The 20,861-nt window shown below is 33.7% G+C and overlaps 1 protein-coding gene across 4 annotated transcripts in view; it reads right to left on the reverse strand.

Annotated features, from left to right (window-relative positions):
• Positions 1-712: 712 nt before the first annotated feature.
• The window catches only part of LOC131847552 (ETS-like protein pointed), a 159,661-nt gene continuing 139,512 nt past the window's right edge, over positions 713-20,861 (reverse strand). For 3 of the 4 annotated variants that reach the window (XM_059197131.1, XM_059197134.1, XM_059197135.1), the window contains 5 exons: positions 6,464-6,736; positions 4,850-5,005; positions 4,137-4,255; positions 3,575-3,732; positions 713-2,813 (listed from right to left, as the gene is read on the reverse strand). In XM_059197131.1, coding sequence (XP_059053114.1) covers positions 2,750-2,813; positions 3,575-3,732; positions 4,137-4,255; positions 4,850-5,005; positions 6,464-6,736 — 770 coding nt within the window. In that variant the 3' untranslated portion in view covers positions 713-2,749. The remainder of the gene's footprint in view (positions 2,814-3,574; positions 3,733-4,136; positions 4,256-4,849; positions 5,006-6,463; positions 6,737-20,861) is intronic. The other variant, XM_059197133.1, reaches the window with a different exon arrangement.

The raw sequence follows: 20,861 nt of genomic DNA on the forward strand, positions 1-20,861 counted from the left end.
TGTGCGCTAATGAGGAGGGGTGTTATCAGTTCGTACCTATAAACCGTTTTTGAAATACTTCGAGTGCGTACACTTACCCGCTGCGCACACTTGCCCCACGTGACTCTATAATAATATCTATGGCCGAGGTGAAGTCAGAACATCATGAAAAATGTGAGGAATACCTGACAATATGAGTTTACTACGTTGAAGCATACCGCCTTAATTCCGATAATCTCGAGTTTCATTTCACGCACAAATATTTTTATTCATGGCCATGAGTAGGCATGATATTTTGTCTGGGTACTATATAGTGTCTAAGGTAGTCTATAGATATCCATATCAGTTTACAATCGATTCGACGGTCACCATCACAGACAGGCTGCAAGTTGTCTAGTGACATATCTGTTGGCACATGAGTTGTAAACACTATTTATTGATAATGTGGGCATATTACAATGTAACTACTTAAGTATAAATAAGAACTTACAATCCGCGAGTTACATAGTAATGCAGATAGTGATAGATTTACAAATCACAAGACCATTTTTGATTAAAGGGCATTGATAGTTAAAAGGACTACTCAGATCAATTATTGATACCAGGAATATCAATAAATACAGTTTTTCTACTGTTAAATGTATGGAATGTCAGCAGACTTCCCGAATTAGGTTTCTGTATCTAGGGTATCTATTGAGAATGAAATGAATGCTCTAAAAGAAACAACAAGTCATTTCGTAAATATATATATATTTAAATTTATATCTTCCATCAATACATACAACGACACTTATACATTCAAAATTTGGCCGTAACTACAATGGGTATCACTTGGTAATGGCGTGTGTTTGGAATTCAAGTTTACATACATTGATAGCATACAACGCCTAATAAAAATACAGCTTGAAAGTTCAGCATATACCTACATCGTTTATGCCATAATATCTATAATTCTTTCTCGCTTTACAGCTCGACTAATGTTTATATTAAATTAATAAAACAGATGTCAGAATTCAGTAGTCTATAGGTACCAACGAATACAGGATTGAAAATATGTACTAAGTGGCGACTAAACAATATAGTATAATAGACAGGGAAGACGTTATAATATACTTAATTTAGTTGTGTTCAGAAACATCGAGCACCATTAATAAACAATGTAAAAATTCCGTAAATATGTCCTACCGAAAGCATTGCACTTGAAAAGAAATGGAGTATGATATTGATGGAGAAATACTTTACAAAATAAACTTATCGAAATATCTTCGGTGTATGCTAGGATCTACAAAAATTGAAAATAATACAACTAATTAATTTCATAACTAGTAAGACATTACAATCCCTTACCACGAGATCAGCGACTAATGACGTCACCCGGTGTTGCTTTAAATTTCGATTTTTCTTATATGCATCATGACACAGTTAAAATTGTCTATATAATTATCATTAAGTAATTCGGGTTGAGTTGAAAACCTTGTTTGTGTATATTGTAATATATTGGTGTACAGAATTTGCACAGTGACGAAGTCCTTTAGTTAATATTTCACGATATTTTTCCAATTGGTGGGAAGTTATAAAATAAGTTTTGAAAATCTTTGGACTTTACAGAACTAATTGTTTGTTTAGAAATTTCCATGTCCGTCATCATCTATGTTTTTATTAAACCGCATATTGCAACAATCTGCCAATCAAACATACAACACTTAATACCTATTATAATATAATACCTAATTATTTTTATAAAGTAACAAAATTAACTTATATTTACAGTTATTGTTAAAATTATAGCAGAATTTTACTATTTTAGCACTAGGTAAATAGTTTCGCCCGTTGACTTTTTTCGATAATTTAAAAATTTCGTATAGTACCCTATCTAATATCGGTACATCAGTAATTACTGTTGGATTAGAAATTATTAAATAAGTTAGTGCTCAATACTGGGTGATTCTAACGAGACGTAAATAATATTTATATTTTATTTAATAATTGAATAACAATCATTTGTGATAAGGCACCATTGGTCTTTTTGGTACTTATTTATACATCAATATAAAATGTGAGTAGGTATAGCATAGACTTTCCATATAAAAGGCATAATATGGATATTGATTTGGCTGTAGTTAGTAAGTATTAATAACAATTCAACTGGTGGTTGTGTATGAGATCAAATCCGACATCGTTATGAGACACAATATAATACGACTTCAGTTCTAGAATAACACCCCTAAAAGAAGTATTAAAAGCATTTGTCACAAATTTTTATTCACATTCTTGTTATCGAAGTGCCAAAAAACTAGAAAATTTATATCTAATAAATTTTCAAGTTTTTTGGCACGAACTATCATGCGAAACGAACTAAGGTTTTTATCCATAAATTGTTGAGTGACTGAAAATATAAATTATAAAACATTTTTTTCAATAATGGAATCTCAATAAGATAATGTTTATGGAAAGAAATGTACGAGTACTTTAATTCTGTCATTGTCTATAAGTGTATAATAAAATTTATCACATGATGACTTTTCACTTTTCTATAAAGCAGCCTTCATTACAATATTAGCGAGTACCATATAGTTTCAATGTATGCTCAATTATAAAATATATCTGTATAAAGATAAAGGAACGCAATGCGGACATCGGTCGAGCTAACTGAAGGGTATTTTCATGACATCAGAGTTTTAAGCTCGTTGGCTGAGCTCGTGTGGTATATCTGTGAGTGTTGATCGCTGTAGGTTTGAAGTGTATTGCGATCGAGGCGCACAAGAGTCGCTCAGTCGTCATCTTTCTTTTCCATTTTGGGTTCATACATTGCGTGTAACTGCTCCGGCGATATTCTGTAACAGAATAGAAACATAAGTTATAAGTAGGCACATATTTCCGTTAAATAAATAACTTAAACATTTGTGAAAAAATAAATTAAAATCAGTAAAAAAAATGAAATCAGAATATTTATATAATATTTTTACAATTCTTATCATGCTTTTGTACATGAAGATGCAATGTTAAATCTAGCAATCTATATAATAATATATCTATTTAGTAGGTAGGTCAAATATATGATCGGTAAAAAACATTAAAGTTGAAGAGGTAAAAAACTAAAAAATTACACAAAAAGAGCGTCGTGGTAGTCATTTACAACTAAGATATAGATCGAGTCGTGAGTTCTAATCTCGCCGACAAAAAATATTTTGTGTATTTATTTTGACTGACTCTCTGGTAATGGAAACATCGGTAATCAACCAGACAAGATAGGCTCAGCTCTGCCGCGTTGGATTCAGTTACACTTGGCGAAGTATAGACAAACGTAAAACGTCGACGTCGAGAGACAATAATGCCTCTAACTACCTCACCCTTTTTTTAATATGAGAAAATCCTCATTGAGACCCGCCCGTGTCGGTTGACAGGTACCGCCGGACGGGGGTCCGGCTACCGGCTAAAAACCCCAAGGTGTTCTTTCTTTTAACCTTTTGTCTAACTCTGACAAAGGCAATCTTTAGTAATCTTTAGTCTTGCCATCAGGATGGCAACCTAACCTGACGGCCTATTTAGGTTAAGTCTACAAGGTATGGTACATATAGAAAACTAAAACAATTACCCGAGCAAGCTCTGCAGGTCGCAGACGAAGCGGTAGACGTAGCGCTTGCCGGCTGTCTTGTGGATTATATTCTTGTCATAGTAGTAACGTAGACCACGTGACAGTTTCTCATAGTTCATTTTCGGCTTGTTTTTGCGAATGCCCCAGCGTCTCGCCACCTGAGCAATAAAACAGCTTATTATAAATATTATATATACATAGTATTTATTTTTAATAAATTCAGACAAACTTAATACAGGCCCGTAATGTACCTAGGGATAGTACGTCTAAACATATAATTCTTTACTGGTGCCCCACCAGCGTATACGTAGGCGGATGTAACTCTCCATTATTATTAATTGTTTAAAAATATGGGACATGGTCTATGTTCGAGTCTTATCGTTGGTTTTATCTATTATATGCGTTGCGTTTTAGCCTTATGGGTGTGCGTTGCTCAATATGCGAATTATAATTGGGACGGGTATTCTAAATAGGAACTAATCTATAATTATACAGAAATTTCTTAATATTAGTATAGATTGCAAAAAATACATTAAAGTGAGAAGTAAAACAAGACACTTACTTCATCTGGGTCGGTGAGTTTGAATTCCCATCCATCTCCGGTCCACGAGATGAACCCCTGGCAGCTTTTGTCGGTGAGGAGCTCTAGCAGGAACTGCCACAGCTGGATGGGGCCTGAACCTGCACATATAGCACACAGTTGCTTTACGATATACGACATATTCTTAACACAGAACTTCAATGTTTTAGTTTTTTTAGGTTTGATACTGGAAATATAATTGTATGAATGCATTTATAAATTCCCTGCAACGATTTTGCTGTAGTTCATTTGATAAGGATTGGCTGTCCATAGATTGAGATATGTAGATAAATGACATAAATACATTTTGTTTGAAAACTTAATGTGTACATACGCCAATACCTCTAATATTATCTCTATCTCCATATATGTATGGGATTTGATATCGAATATAAGTCTAGTGAGAATCACCTAACTAATTAACCTAACCTAACAATTCCTAATTAGAGACTTCATCAATATACCGTCACATTGCATATGTCAAATTCCTTTTCTAAGAAGATTCTTTTTTGTTTTAAATAGATAAATTATTTACTCATCAATTACAAGATACAGAAAAAGAAATTGTACAAATTAAAAAACTAGATCTGGCTTTATGTGTCGCAAAGATGAAGAGGACTCAGCATAAAGCTACAGATAATTTTGCAGACGACTTTGAGTCCACTTGTGGTACTTCAAGAAAGACGTGGACGTACCGGTGAAACAGGGCCCTGATGCGGGGTACGCGAGCTTGTCCTGCGGTATGAGCACGTGCTGCTCGCCGGGCCATTCGCCCCATTCGGCGCAACCGCCACCGTACTCCGGTGCGTAGCTTTCGCCGTAGCCCTCGCCACCGTACCTTCCGCCAGCACCTGTAATAACAGATCCTCGTTGAATATATTTATTTATTTTATACCTATATTATATAGTTTAAATATTTCAATATATTCATCCTTTACTAATGAATATTTACCGATAGACTTCCCCGATATTACATGATAAAGTATGGAAACTCTATCTGGCAGCAGCTCAGCGTATAGTGTGCTTGTTTATATGGGATCGACTATTATACTATTCTGTCCTAATGTACGTGATTTGCTTGGTCCTAATATTAAAATAGACTAACATCAAAAACAAAACTTATTATTCACAAAATGTAAGACATATTAAATGTTTTAATATACTGTATGACGCTACAATAATTATTATAAGGATGCCCGTGGCATTGCTAAATCGGTGAAGGTATACAATTTCAAGATACGCAGTTGTTGAGTTGAGTGGAATCTTTCGTGTCATGTTTCTCACACAGCTTTTTTCAAGACCCGACCGGTTACTAATTGGTACCGCTTAATTGATGTTATTTCGGTCCAAGTAACATTGTTTTGGCATCATTAAATTTTATAACTGAATCGTCTTAGTTTCATGATGCCTTAATAAGATCATTTAAGCATCTCACGTCTAGAATTTGTTGAGGACATTAGTTATATTGTGACAATTTAGTGTCGTAACTCCGGTTCTTTATTGAATGTAATCTGTGTACTCGTAAATGCAACTCGCACATAAAAAGAAGTTTTATAAACTTGATGGTAGCAATCTGGTCTGAATTAAAAATTTTTCATTTGAGATCACTTTTATAATAACGATAATTTTTTTATAATGTGCACACATATATTGCGAAAAATCACATTATGGTATACTGTTTCATGATTAGTGGTTATTGTAGTCAATAAATCCAGTAGTTATCATTAGCGTTTTCTTCAACTAAGGCAACTAAGGCATTTGGATAATCTGGTTTAAAATTAATCGTTCGATTTGCTTGAGTAATGAGAATAACAAGTTTCAGTGTTCAAAACATAATTTAATAATGCATTCTGGGTCTTCCAGTTATAAAAGAAGAGTACTTCACCAGTCGGGCTGTTCCAGATTCTAAGCGAGAAACTTTATACTACTCTACTTCACTTGCACATAAAACGGAAATTTAATTTCATCAAAGGACTCTAAATGCCAAAGTTTGATTGATAGAGCATTGAATTTATAATTTGCTAAATACGATTAGCTGCTTACAAATACAAATATGTAAAACTAGTTGTCTCGTACAACCCTGTCTGCATCACACTTACTTGACAGTTACCACTATATTTCGCCTAATATGCAAATAACATTTTTAAATTATAGCTTATGGTTTATGCTGATGTATAAACTATAGCTATTACTATAAAGTTTCATCGCTCGTTCAGTAGTTTATGTAAGAAGTCTTAACAAACATCCATCCATCCATCAATATTCACATACTTTCGCGTTTAAAATATTAGTAAGATTAATGGACTTGCCTCTGGGATATGGTTTGGTGTACGTATGTGGTTGGTACTTGGGCTCGTGTGTGAGCAGGGGCTGCGTATGCGTGTGTGCGTGGTGGTAGTAGTCCTCGAGGTAGGGCTGGGAGGGGGCCGCGGGGGGCGCGGGCGAGTACTCCGGCTGGTAGTACTCGTCGAGAGGGGACGCCGCCGCGGGCGCGGGCGCTGACGCCGGTGCTGCCGCGCCTCCTGTAGCCTCCGTATATCCATATGCGTTTGTTTCGCGAGGCCCTCCTGTTGTGTAGCCTCCTGAAAATAAACATAAATTTCTATTAGCATTTCGTTTCGTTCCTTATGAAATATGGCGGTCGTTGTTGCTTGTGCAAAATCATGCATTGATGACAAGGATCCAGTGTTTTTTTATGTTTGAAAATGGTATAGTGCATCCGCCGATAACGATATACACTGGCGGTGCCCACCAGTGGCGGATGATAGGATGTTCAGATGAAATCAGTCAGTAGACACAGGCACGTGCACCATTTCATTATCATCCAATAAAAGATACTAGCAATTGGGTTACTGGTCCCCATTACTGTCAATCTCCTCCCCGCCCAGGATCCAGGATATTCCTAAAGTTTCGCTAACTGCAGAATAAAAGTTCACCCCGAAAACTTGATTGGTATTCGTATTTGCATGTTCAGGGTCAGAAGAATGACTAGAAAAAAATCAGGACGCGGTGCATGTCGAGGTGTGTGCGAGGCTCGGCGTACCGAAGCGCGACGGTCGCGGTTCACGGCGCGCCCTTTGTTCTGCGCGTGCGCTGCCGGACCCACACGTACCGCGCCCCCTCCCCCTCCGCTTACCCCGCCACTTGACAGCAACCGCTGCGGCGTCGTGCGTGCACGATATCGTGTTGGCATAGCAGACATCGATTTTAATTTCTATGTATCACTATTAATCTGATTTTGCGAACTTTGGTTAAACGCCATTTTTTTTTGGTTAATCCTTTTTGAAATCAATTGCAATCCACTAGACTAGATCCAATCGTTATCTACAGTTTCTTTCTGCTGGACAGAAAGAAACGTGTGGTGCAAACAATTTATATACCTATCTACTATACTGTCACTCAATCAGTTTTTAGTAATATTTCACTAACTTGGTATGTATTTACCAGTAATAGGTACCTACTATCTTAATGAAATTCTTAATTCTATTTTAATCATGGCAATTGAACCAATGTTGTGTCATTTTACATGGTTCTTTTCAATTATAACATCTAGATATTTACATCGTATCACCATATAGGTATATATACAAACCGGTTTTTGTTAAGTTTATTTATATCTATATTATTAAATAAGTTAAAGATGTCATCATATTTACAATACTATATTATTAATATGATGATACCTTTATTTTATTGTTTCTAGAATGTGATACCCTTCTTATTTCACGGTCACCTGGGTAACTTATTGCAAAAAGTTAGGTATCTAGTAAGTAGATATCTATAGTCCTATAGCTATTCTCAACCACAATGCAATGCATTTGAACTTTTACAGTTTTATGATAATTCTTTAGTGTCACGACACAATTAACTTGATGAGTAAAAATATAAATTTATTTAATTAAAGAATTTAAATTATAAAATATAATACAAATATAAAAATAATGTAAGTACCTACGTAGTTAAGAGTTTAATTAAATGACACATACGATTATATGGAAATTATTACATTTTAATTTTAGTAAAAACTTATGGTTGTGTTAAGCTATGTGCATTACTCTGTGTATAGACAGACGGGCAGTATGATAGGTACAAACAATAAAACGTGCAGTACCTACGTAGATATCTACACAAATGACAGTAACGACTAGTGTCCAAGACTACTGCTTGAACTCCTATTACTCTACGAAACAATATGGTCTTGGTCTTCATGTGTGAAAGATGATATAACAAAAAAGGGAATATCTAACTAACGAGATGAATGATGCTAATAAGGATGAATGGAAAAGAAAAAGATATTACTCCGACCTTAAATGAATGAGATAAGGAAGAAGCAGATGAAGATGACTGTCTATTGGAATATCATCCTGAGGACTAAGGTATTAGCCTCGTAGTCCAAACTCTGTAATTTCACTGCCATATTAAATCGAAACATTGATCACTAATATAGTAAGCGGATGAAATAGTTAAATAATAAGTTAATGGATGAAATAGTTGAGATAAAGATATTTACTCACACAGACGCCATTTTTACATGGTTTATCTCGGTAGAATAGAGTTAATGTATTTTTAGAATGGCAACCCTACTGGCTGTTCAGTAGTGTGTAATATAATGACATGACCTATAGATACATATGTATGTATGTACACGCAACGGGGTCAGTAATCGCGCCATTGTGATAGGTGACCACTGCGTGGCGGACACTCCGTTGATGTCCAGTGTTTGTATGATTATGAATAATAAGGTAGACTGTAAAAAATCGTCTATCGCGTCAGCCTCACTTATTTCAGTTGCCAAGTAGCTTGCTTTGTATGTTTGTGTTTCGTTTGTTGGATGGGATTAGGCAGTAAAATTAAGGGACATTGTTTTGTCCCAAATTTATCAAAAGCACAGTATGCTAACTTCCATGAAGAGAATATTCTGGTATAGACTGTATTTTTTGTGACATTATTACAGTTGTACTATACAACTATTTACAAAAATACGAAAGAAAGAAAAATAAATGCCTACTAGGGGAGAGGGTGGCAAGATGGGGTACTTAAGCTTTCAAGGTCAATAGCATAAAAAATACCGTAGTGAAACAAATATATTTATTTTATAATTAACAACTAATTAATATAATTCTAATATTTGGTGTCATTAGTAGGTTTAAGTAACACGTTTAAGAGAAAAAATAAAAAATAAAAAAGAAGTGTTTTGCCCCGTCTTGCCCCATGGTGCTGGTAAGATGGGGTACCCCCTAAGGTAAGATGGGGTGATGAGAATGATCATAGAGAAAGATGATTATTCGAGCTGGCAAAACTCGCAGACATGTATGGCTTTGTCATCATCATCATCTATTCCTGCGCAACTATTATGAGCCCATCTGCCACATAATGAGCATGATATCCACCCTTCAATGGAAACGGAATATATTTCCTCGCAATACATACACGGTGTGTTCCCCTCTTCTTGACTTTCATCTTCATATGATGAAACTCCTCGTCGTATTGCTCTTTTGGGTGATGGGCTGTTCTTCTTTAATTTTTTATTTTGAGTTTTTGTAGTAGTTTTCTTCTGTTGTTTTAATTCATCTTTTCTCTTTTTTATCTCTATTTTCTCTATTTTTTTCTGTTCAACAACTTTTTTTTTTTGCGAGCGATTACTTCTAATTCTTGTTTGTAAGGAGACGACGTGATAATTTCTGTTTTTCCACGCTTTTTAACAACACGAGAGGACTTTTTAGTAAGCGGAAGTGGATATAGTTCTTTTGGAGAAGTCAAAACAAAGCTACCCCATCTTACCTGCAGAGCCCTTTTATATAAAAATAAAAACAAAAGCAAAACAGCCAACAATCTTTAGGAAACATAATGCATACCTTATTATAGGTTAGTTTAAACGTCAGTCACAGCAACACCTCACCAGCTAACGTTATTTAATAAACCACAGTCACGTGTCAAGCCAGAAGAAAATATGATAAGCAACATGCAGTAAAATACTTATTTTGAATTTTTTTCGACACTGTGCACTTGTGAACCACTAATCACCGGGCGACTATTAACGGTCATGGCGGCGCGTCGCACGATGAATGAACGAGTGTGATTGGTCAATTAGAAAAGTGAATTTCGCTGGGTACCCCGTCTTACCCACTACCCCGTCTTACCTCCCTCTCCCCTACAAGGTTATAAGTAGGTATCAGGGGTACCTAATCGTAAAGTCTGTCTGTCTTTCAACTTAGTACCTATAGGTACTAAGATGAAAGACAGAGTGATTATGTACTCATAAAACAGAAATCATTCCATAAAGGGACTAGAAAGCATCATTTACATATATAAGAGAAAGTTTGTACTTAGATAAAATAGGTTTATTTAGTACCTAAGTACTTTAATTAAATGTTATAGTAACCATTAATATCAAAAGATTATTTTAACTTATAAGTATATTATTAATCATTCATTTAACGACAGCATTAACCACATAAATAATACATTTATTTTATTCGAAAAGCAAATATTTCCTTTTTAAATAAATTAACTATACCTACTTTTCTCTATATCTAAGTACTATTTTCTGTTCTCCTCTATTTTTAAACTTATATTTTTACAGACATATTACATTATAGAATATATTAGGAATCGCTGTCTTTAAAATTTACAGCTGTAGAGCCTACAATATTAAAAAAAAAATCTATTGTATGTATAGCTTCTTTAAAATATAATAGTGTTTACAATTAACAAGGAAATTATGAAACAACCACATCTGCCGTAATAAGAATATTATAATACGATATTTTCATACAGAATTGATCACGTGACCGGACAGGTTGTATGAACGTTTTAAAAATAATATCCATTTTCGACTTGTCTTTGAGCAAGGCATACCTAATTATGTCGAAAGAGAAAGGAGTATATTGGCTTTAGTAGTATTCCTATCCTTTGAGATTAGCCATATACCTCCTTAGACACATCGCTACTATGCCCTTGGAATGTAATGCATAAAAGAAAGGTAAGAAATTTCAATAAAAACTTTGTTTACGTACACAAATCTGTGAAACAAATGAAGCGTCACAAGAAGTGCGTGTAAAAAGAACAAAAGAGCGGGAACAAATCACTGCGGGCTGTCAACTCGACAAATAGAAGTATTTTAATGAAGTGAGATCCGCTCATTACAATTCCCCGGGGCTGTTGAAACAAGACCAATAAATTTGTGAAAAAGTAAAAAGCTCAGCCAGGAACTGACCCGGTGACCTGCTTGTTTCGTTTTCACCAGACGTGTAGTTACAGAAATATACTACTTCGTTAAAATAACTCTATTGTTTTTATTTATAAACTGTTCACGCTTTAGTTATTAAGATATCGTAATTAGATATAATATGTATTACATTATATAATTTATTTTACACAAAAATACAGACATCAATCTTACAGGATTAATTTAGTACACAGAGATTCATGTGGGCTTGATTAAAACTCCTGATCCCTGACTTTATAGTCAGGACAGTAAACCACTACGGCACGACATTTTGGTATATTAAAAATATATATAGGCATATAAAATCCTACCAAAACTAAATGTTCACTTATTTGTATAGCAGGATACTTAGGTATAAATTCAATTATACAAGATACTGTATACGATCATTACTTTTGCCCGGCTGTGGTAAATACATCTGGAGAAGTAATCAATCATTATTACGCTAATGAGATCTTTAAATACATCACTTCATTTCTGAACGAGCACCACAAAAATGCGCGGTAAAATCAGCGAGAGCACGCGCGGGGCGTGGGGCGGCTAGAGGGGGGGCGGGGCGAGCCAATCGGGCGCGGCCACGCCTCGCGCGCCAGGTCGAAAGGTCGCCACTCGCACCGACCATTGGCGAACTGGCGAACTAGCGAACCGACATCGGATCGAGATTTATTCCAATGAGATTGCCAATACTTCCTTGGAAACTGCTCAGCGATGAAAATGGTCCGGAATGGAAACTGCGTTTCAATATTTGTATCTAACATATACCTATATGAATTACAACCTCTGCCCGCGGTTATACCCGAGATATTTGTAGCCTATTTGTTGTTCTGATGTATAAGTTATTACTGTAAAGTTTCATTAAAATCCATTCAGTAGTTTTTAAGTCAAAGAGTAACAGACATTCATCCATCCACACTCACAAAATTCCGCATTAAATATTATTCAGACTAGCGACTTTCTTTTGGTCTTTCATTGCTGCTCCGCTCCTAATGTTCGTAGCGAGATATTATATAGTCTGTAGGCTGTTTTGAGCTATTAATCACTAAAGGGGATTTTCAGTAAGGACCAGTTACTTCCGGAAATTAGCGTGTTCTAGCAAATAAACAAACTTTATAATATTAAATAGTAAATATTTATTAATTGCAAAAGACTGGCAGTATCTACGTTCTGTAATTTTATCAGAAACATAGATATTATGTAGATACCTATCTAATTCCTTGCTGTTGTAGTGAAAGAAAATTTGAAGTTATAAAATAGGTTAGCATTTTTATTAAATGATTATCTAAAAAAAAAATAGCAAATGATTATTTCATCGAAACGACTTGGATCGTGTATCCACGACCATCGATATATTTATTTGCCAACCTATTAGCCAATCGTCACATTGTAGAATCAATACCATAGATAATTTATTTATTTGAGCGATCAACAAGACAAAACAAGACATAATATGAAGTTACAATTATTATCTCCTACTCTACGTAAAAAAAAGGTATATTGTGTTAACTTAATTACTGGTTGCAATTTATAACAATAAATAAAATAAAATAATTATAATTGTTACCGACTATACCTACCTAGTATTATTGTGAATACACGCCACGTATGAAGTCGCTGGTATAAGTAGTATAGAGCTACACACATATGATCATATATTAGGTGACAGTGTGAGAGGCGACATTTTCCCGGTACGCCAGGCAGTACAAGCTGTGCAGTAACCTTAGACCCCGCGGCAGCTGCGACGCGACTGTGTCCACGTTTTTTTAATTTATTTTTCAGTGTAACTTGAGACCCGCGAAAATATTCTCGATGACTTTTTGGAACGAGCACGCGCTGAGCTCGCCATATGGTGTCTTAATGACAGACAAGTGAGTTTTTATTGTTACATATTTGGCTTTTCGTTTTCGTCTTGAAATTTCGTATCATTTTAATGACATTGCTTGCAATAGAATATACATAGGTGGTTACATATGTTGCTACTAATAGTTAGAACGAATAATATATTTATGCTGCTACATAACTAATACGGTACGATAACTGTATCTAACAGATATGAATGTATCACAGTGTAAAAACAGAATCTATATTTATTAAGCTGTGGTAGTATACTTGTATATGTCCAAAAGTAAAAAAAAGTTTAACAATTACCTATCTAATAGACAATATTTACACAGCACTTCATCTTCATCTAGTCTCAACTAAGTAGGTATATCTATGTGACTATAACAATCTACTACCAATCTCTCATCCCATATCCTACTAATCAGAAATGTAAATCAATCTATGTCTCTATATATGCATTTTTTATAATACTACATAATAAGATTATAATTTAAACTGCAAAGTAGTATAGGAAAATATTCTAGTGCATACAGATATATTTTGCTGTAGAATTCTAGAATAATTTCGTGAATTAACGAACGAGCGCGTTGTACGTCGCGCCAATTCCCATTTCAGAGCGGAAGTCGAAATATGATTTTTTAAAATTAGAAGCAATGCCGGGCGCAGGTGAGCTCCTGGTGACAGCCGCGACGTCGTTTGAACGTTGCTCTGTTTTGACATTAATATACTGGCCTCATTAATTAATTAAGTATAATTTTTATCAATTTAGGACATTCAAGAAAGAAAAGAATTTTAGACGTGCGTTATATCTATACCATAGGCATATACTAAATATATATATTTACAATTAGATACAGTCGAAATAAAGTTGTAACATAGGGAGGCAGATACATATATATTATTCAGTACATACTTATGTGCATATACCTATTTAGTTAAATATTTTTAAGACTTAATCAAATACTTAAAAATTGTAAACCATTTCTATTCATTTGTAACCATTTTTAATTTTACTTATATGTATGTTAACAATCTGGTAATTTCTTATCGCCCTTGGTTCTACTCACATGTACTTTCATGGTACACATAATATCGGTAAGAATAAATAAATAGTTCTCTTAGCTACTAAGCTTATAACTATAAGCACATTATCTAAAGGAAGTAGGAATAGATTTAGTGAAATAATTATTAGAATAGTGTTATACCTATTTCAGGGATATTTAGTTAACAATGCAAGACTATGAGAATAGTCTCATAGTCTTGCATGCTATAAGCATGCTATATAATATAACATAAGTGCTTTTTTATTATGTAGGTATATTTTCAATTAAGTCTGTTACTGATACATCAATATAAATACATAATATAATTGAAATAACGTCTGACTACCTATACATGTAATGACGTAATAAAGCGATATCTAACAAATGAAATTTGCACATCTCTCATGAGGATGTACGAATATCAACAAGAAATTGTAAACATCTTATTAATGACCTATATTCGTAAATGCAATATATTGTTATTACTAGTTTATGCTATGTTATACTATGGTTTAGTTTTGGATCGACTAATATTTTTGGCATTCAACTATAAGATTATTTTTCAGTACAATTGTAATAAGTTAGCAGCTGAAAGATAGAGCTGAAACGCGGGTGTACACAACTGACACTAATATAATAGAAAAAATATATTATTGAAAAAATGTGACAGAATATGAAAATAAGAGGAAATGGTTGTCAGCGAGTGGCGTTTAAATCAAATTCAAAATTGGAACATCTTTCGGCGGGAAGTGTTAAATATTTTAATGTCGCGTTGACGCTGTTTTGTCATGTAGTCGCCTGCTTCCTAATTATTATTTTATTATTTAAATGCTTTATAAAATTTATTTCATGTTCGAGTCTCAAGATTTGATTATTAATATTGGAAATTTGCTTACAAACTTACATACTTTATTAAATGGAACACTTATGTCGTTTGCATATGAGATAAAGTTGTAAAATCGTCATGATGTTTTTGAAAAAAATTTCAAATATAGTAGTTGTATTTAAATAGCTATGAATGTTAGTAAAGTTGAAAATCAATTTGCATACGTACGTTTTGTATTAAATTTATTATATCATTAGATATTATTAATATTTTCCGTATAGACAAGCTCAAACGCTTAGCAACGGGCAACGGGCACCTACGTACTAGTTTAGGTGCCGTTTGAAAAGTTATTGTCGTGCATGAGTCAAGTTAGTTTAAAAATAAAAGGGTACCGATACATTTTCCTACATGAAGCCGATGCGAAATGAACTAACAGCAGATCGACCGATATTTATTGCCTATAAAATGTACGGCACTGTGATAATCAAATACTTTATTAATTCAAGCCGAAACACCTACATTTTGTACTGAAATAAAGAGTAGATTTTTTAGTTACAAAAATACCGGGCTTACAATAATATCCGGTCGAATATTATGTTAGCATTAATTTATAATCAGACTGTCGCGGCAGATGGTAATTTAGATTTAACATTATAATAAATAGGTATTATAGTTGTGTGACGGGTGTTCACATTGACGTGTCTTTATTTGCGTCTGATCGTAAATAACAATTAGGAATTGATTCAGATCGATTCATTAGCTATAGATATCACATTGCTACGGTACAGGCATACTTATAAGTCGTAAACTGTGTTCGGATTCCGGACAATCAATAAAAGTTCTCAATTCTGTCGATAATCGTTAAGCTATTATTGTCATTACAATGTCTAGACTTCATAAATAGAAGAGTTATGTTCTCATAGACAAGGCATACCGATAGTTAATAAATATGAAAGAACACGAATCTGTGTATGTGTATATTCATTAATAACCTTACAGCAAATATGTATCTATAGTAATAGATAATGTGAAATAATACCTAATTTCAGTATATATAATGAATGTATTTATAAATTAATTATAAAATGGATATGGCTTCATAAACTTAAATATGTAATTGGGAATCTTAACAAAAACAATTATGAATTGAATATCTAATGGTCTATGACAAATGTTGCGAATGGTGTGGTATATGCCGTGTCTATGGCTTTAGTTGGCATGTGCGGCAGGTGCTCCGCCACCTGCGCACGCGCTGGCGTTCGTTACAAAAACCGACCTGTGAACACTCGCTGACCCCCATGCTCATAACTGATATAAGGGAAGTTATTTACCGACATTGTTATAATTATTTCAATCCGATGTTAAAACCTTTCAAGCGCTATCAACAACAAAGTCAGGACAAATTATTTTGACTAGTTGTCGAAATTCGACCACAGTTAATTGAAATTATAAGTATGAACATTATTAAGGTTCTATTGTCTATGATTTGCATCACGTATTATTATATCATCATTACATAGTATAAAATAAAGTCGCTGTCGCTGTCTGTCCCTATGTATGCTTAAATCTTTAAAACTACGCAATCGATTAAGAAGCGATTTTTAATAGATAGAGCGATAGAGGAAGGTTTATATGTATAATACCTACATGCATACCCGGGCGGAGCCGGGGCGAGTAGCTAGTAGATAATAATTGACTGCCTCTATTTTCTTTTATATAACTTGAATGACGAACAGTCTGACTGATCATCGCCTTCATAGTTACATGAAAATTAAATTACTGACATTTTCAACGGTTTTAGTGTATATTATAACAAGATTTACATTTCAGAGCGTTTAATCATCTATTGAATCTATATTTTCGTCAAAACTGAAGGATATTTTTTTGGATATAAGTTTTGATTTGTATATGTGATGGAGTCCAGTATTTGCATTATCATGATGAGTAGTCAGTTTAGTTTTTTTTACGCAATGGATCTTGACGAATAAGTTAAACTGGAAGGGGGTGAGCTAAGAGATGAAAGTTTATGCATATAAAGTGTCGAGTCATAGTCAGTAAAATATAAATCTCAGTAAGTAGCTAAACCGAACTTATATATTATGAACTAATGAGCAGCTGTAATAGAATACGCTACTAGGGAATAATGTATGCGTGAATAAGACAAGTAAGAAGCGTGGTGTGTTAGAGACGGCAGGATGTAGCGGCGCTAGGAGGACGGAAGCGGCGCGGACGCAATAGGGACGTGATCCGACGTAACATCAACTTTTTATGGGCCAATTTCATGGTCACATTGTAATGTCGCCAGGTTTTTTATAATAATCAAAAGTTGCATAAATTATAAATCGTAAGTCTTTATTTGATTGTTAAAAAGTCAAATAGTAAAATATTTAATTTTCGTAAATAAACCAACAAAAAAAAAAATATATTAGGAGGGTTAGTAAATATTTATGCAAGTAGTCTTTATGCATATAAGTTTCGATAAATTCGCCTTATATGCTATAAAGATTATTTACAATATAAATAATATAAATATTATACAAAATCTTTTTGAATAATTTCATATCAAATATCCCTAAACATATATATAGATATACTAATTTGGTGAGATATTCTCCGAATTAATTAAGGGTAAGTGTGAATGTTGGAGAAGACAGTGCTGGCGCGCCAGCCGGAAGTCGGAATATGAATTTATGAATGGACGACTGTACGTGACTGGCCGAGTGACGTCATACATGTATGGGCAGTATACAACGTGTACGAAATATGGATGTAGATGATCATGTATGGACTAACGAGTAACGACCCTAATCGCTAACTAAGCCTAAATTCTAACTTTATACCAGGTATTATTATTAAAAATCATTAAAGATGAAAAGCAAAATAAATAAATACCATGTTTCAATAAAACGAGAGAATATTCGAATGTAAATAAATAAATAAATAAATAAATATTGTACTCGTATTTATATATCTTCATGAATATATGGGTGTCTTACAAGGCCTGTTTTATACACGTATCTATTAGGTAAATGGTAGAGAATGTTAATTGTATGAATCCGGCTGTATATGTACGTCTAGTCTTAGTGGTCTAACGTTTTAGTATACCGCTTTATGTTCGATGGTCGCGGGTTCGATCCCTCGCACGATATTAATATTTGTATTCATGAGTATTATAGTTTGTATCGGTCTGGATGTTTTTATGTATTTATATCAGTTGTCTAGTAACTGCAACACAAGTTATGCTTAGCTTAGGACTAGGTGGCGCTGTGTCAATTATCCGGAGATATTATATAAATAAATATTGTCAACGCTGTGCCTGACATCGTAGACAATATAAAAAGAATTGACATTATTAGCGATTATAAGAGCGACTTTATATGAGAAAAACCTAAAGGGCTCATAACTACAACGAGGAAACCTCCATCATCCACGTAGGTATACAGAGATTGTTAAAAACAGAGTACAATATTATATACATATTCGTAATGCAATTTTAATATGATATAGTAAGGTCAGATATTTTCCTTTTTATAAACGTGTGTTTATGTTAACTTGAGTGGTTATTGACCTGCTTTCAATATAGATTCTAGTCCCTTTGAACATAATTATCTTTTAAAAGGTTTTATGTATTAAAAGATCGCAGAATATATGACGAGATGTTATTGTCTAATATTATTTCTAATTACTGTAAGTTACAGCATACCTATTTGGTGTATATAATATATGCAATATGTGATCGGTTATTTTAGTATAATATCGCGCACATGTCCTGCAGGCGCGTGTCTCACAGCTGTTAGACAGGTGTTTCTAACGCGAGTTTGTTTGCTCTCTCATCAAATACCACTGATAATGAGGAATTTTATTAATTAAACATATTATTAATATACTATGGATGGATGAACAATGATGTGCAAGAATATATTTTTTAATTATTTCATTATTTATTGTCGCTGCATTTTGTAGATATGCGGAGACATGTTCTAGGAATATGTAGTAGAACAATTTACAATGAGGCAACATACCAATATATAACTTTGTTTTATACTTTTTGATTAGAGAATAAAAAAAATAAACTTTAATTATATTAATACCAAAAGAGTTTCTCAACACGATGTCGATGTCAACAGGTTATTATTAAATGCTAGATTGGACTAGATCGTCTACTCTACTCTATAAACAACTAAAACTCTGACTTCAGATACGCCTACTTATTAAATTGTTTGCAACTAGACTAAATTGCTAATGTAGTGGGACTAGACTTTAATGCCTCTCTTAAATATTTCGTAGTATATTTTAGTGTTCGGATGTAGTAGTTATAATTTGATTCTGCATATTCTGTATTTATATAGATACCTACTTACATTACTGTAAAGTCTACGATATAATTTCGTATTTATACTGTAAAAAAATTGCTAAATAATGTAATAACAGGAAAGTGTTTAAATAAATTTTAATTGAAATCAAATAAGTGATATTTAATACATATATTTGTCTAAATATAATTAGATAAGCATGGATTATGGAGCAAGTCTAGTTTTTTAAATAATGTTATTATACAATTGTTGATATTTTCGTTCTTATATACTGAGAGATAGTTCAGTTTAAATATACCTATTCGATACTGCTACCTAGATATTTTGAAGACATTTATTACTTGCTTGTATGATGGACGCTGAATTACATGTGGTGACTGTTGAAAATATACATTTTACGATGTCAATGATCCCTCCACCTTCTTTGTATGGCACAGTTTGAATCATCTAAATCTAAGCGACACGTCTGATTCAAAACTATTTAATTTGAAACGTTTACAATTACGATCACGTCAGTTGGGAGATTTGCAAGACGCTGCAAAAGGAAGGAACCGATTACTACAGGAGGTGAGCGACCTGTACCGTTAACTCCAGGCTGTTAATGGTCACCATTTCTGACCGTTCTTACCATTCGCCTCGGCATCGCCTGGACACGAGTTGACATTGATTATATCGAACGCTAAGCCACATGAATATTCATACAATCACTGGTATTAATACGCGATTGGCATAAAATATAGGATGACATATTTCGCGTTGATTCGATTATACTATAGGTAAATATCCTCATATAAAAACACGATATTTGTATAATTTATTATAAATTAATTAAATTTACGTATCTTTTTAATGGACTAGAATGTTTAATTTTGTGGTTATATGCATAATATTTACTCGATTACTGAAAGAGATAACAATAAATATGACTACAAACAGAAGATAAGCATAAAAACGAATCGTTTGAATCACCTCCATTTATAAAATCAATTAAAAGAGACAATTATTACAAGTTCTATCTGAAAAAGGAAAAGAATTGGTTTTTTATACCCTATTAATTATCAAAATTAATATAATTCACATAGATAGATATAGACATATAATACAGTAGTCAACTTTATTAGGAGACGAAATTTACTAACTTTTGAATTTAGGTAAATGGAGAAATTTAAATTTGTAAGTTATGATGTTTACGTAATCCATGCGAGCTAATGTAATCTGTGACAATTCTTTACAATATTGCAGTAAAGCTTTTTATGCGTGTCACGGTGCTGCGACGGAAGCGGCGAGGTGCGCGCGCGCACCCCGTCGGCCGGATCCAACATGGCGGCGGCGAAAGTGCTTCCGGTAGAGCTTCTCAATGAAGCATTGCTTATTTTTAAATTAAACATTTGTAATTTATGTATGAGAACTATAAGATAGTATCTGGATACTTAACTGGAGTAATTAATAACTGTATTC

The sequence above is a fragment of the Achroia grisella genome, unplaced genomic scaffold, assembly GCF_030625045.1.
Source record: "Achroia grisella isolate CSIRO2021 unplaced genomic scaffold, CSIRO_AGI_Agris_v1 utg540, whole genome shotgun sequence".
NCBI classification, from domain to species: Eukaryota; Metazoa; Arthropoda; class Insecta; order Lepidoptera; family Pyralidae; genus Achroia; species Achroia grisella.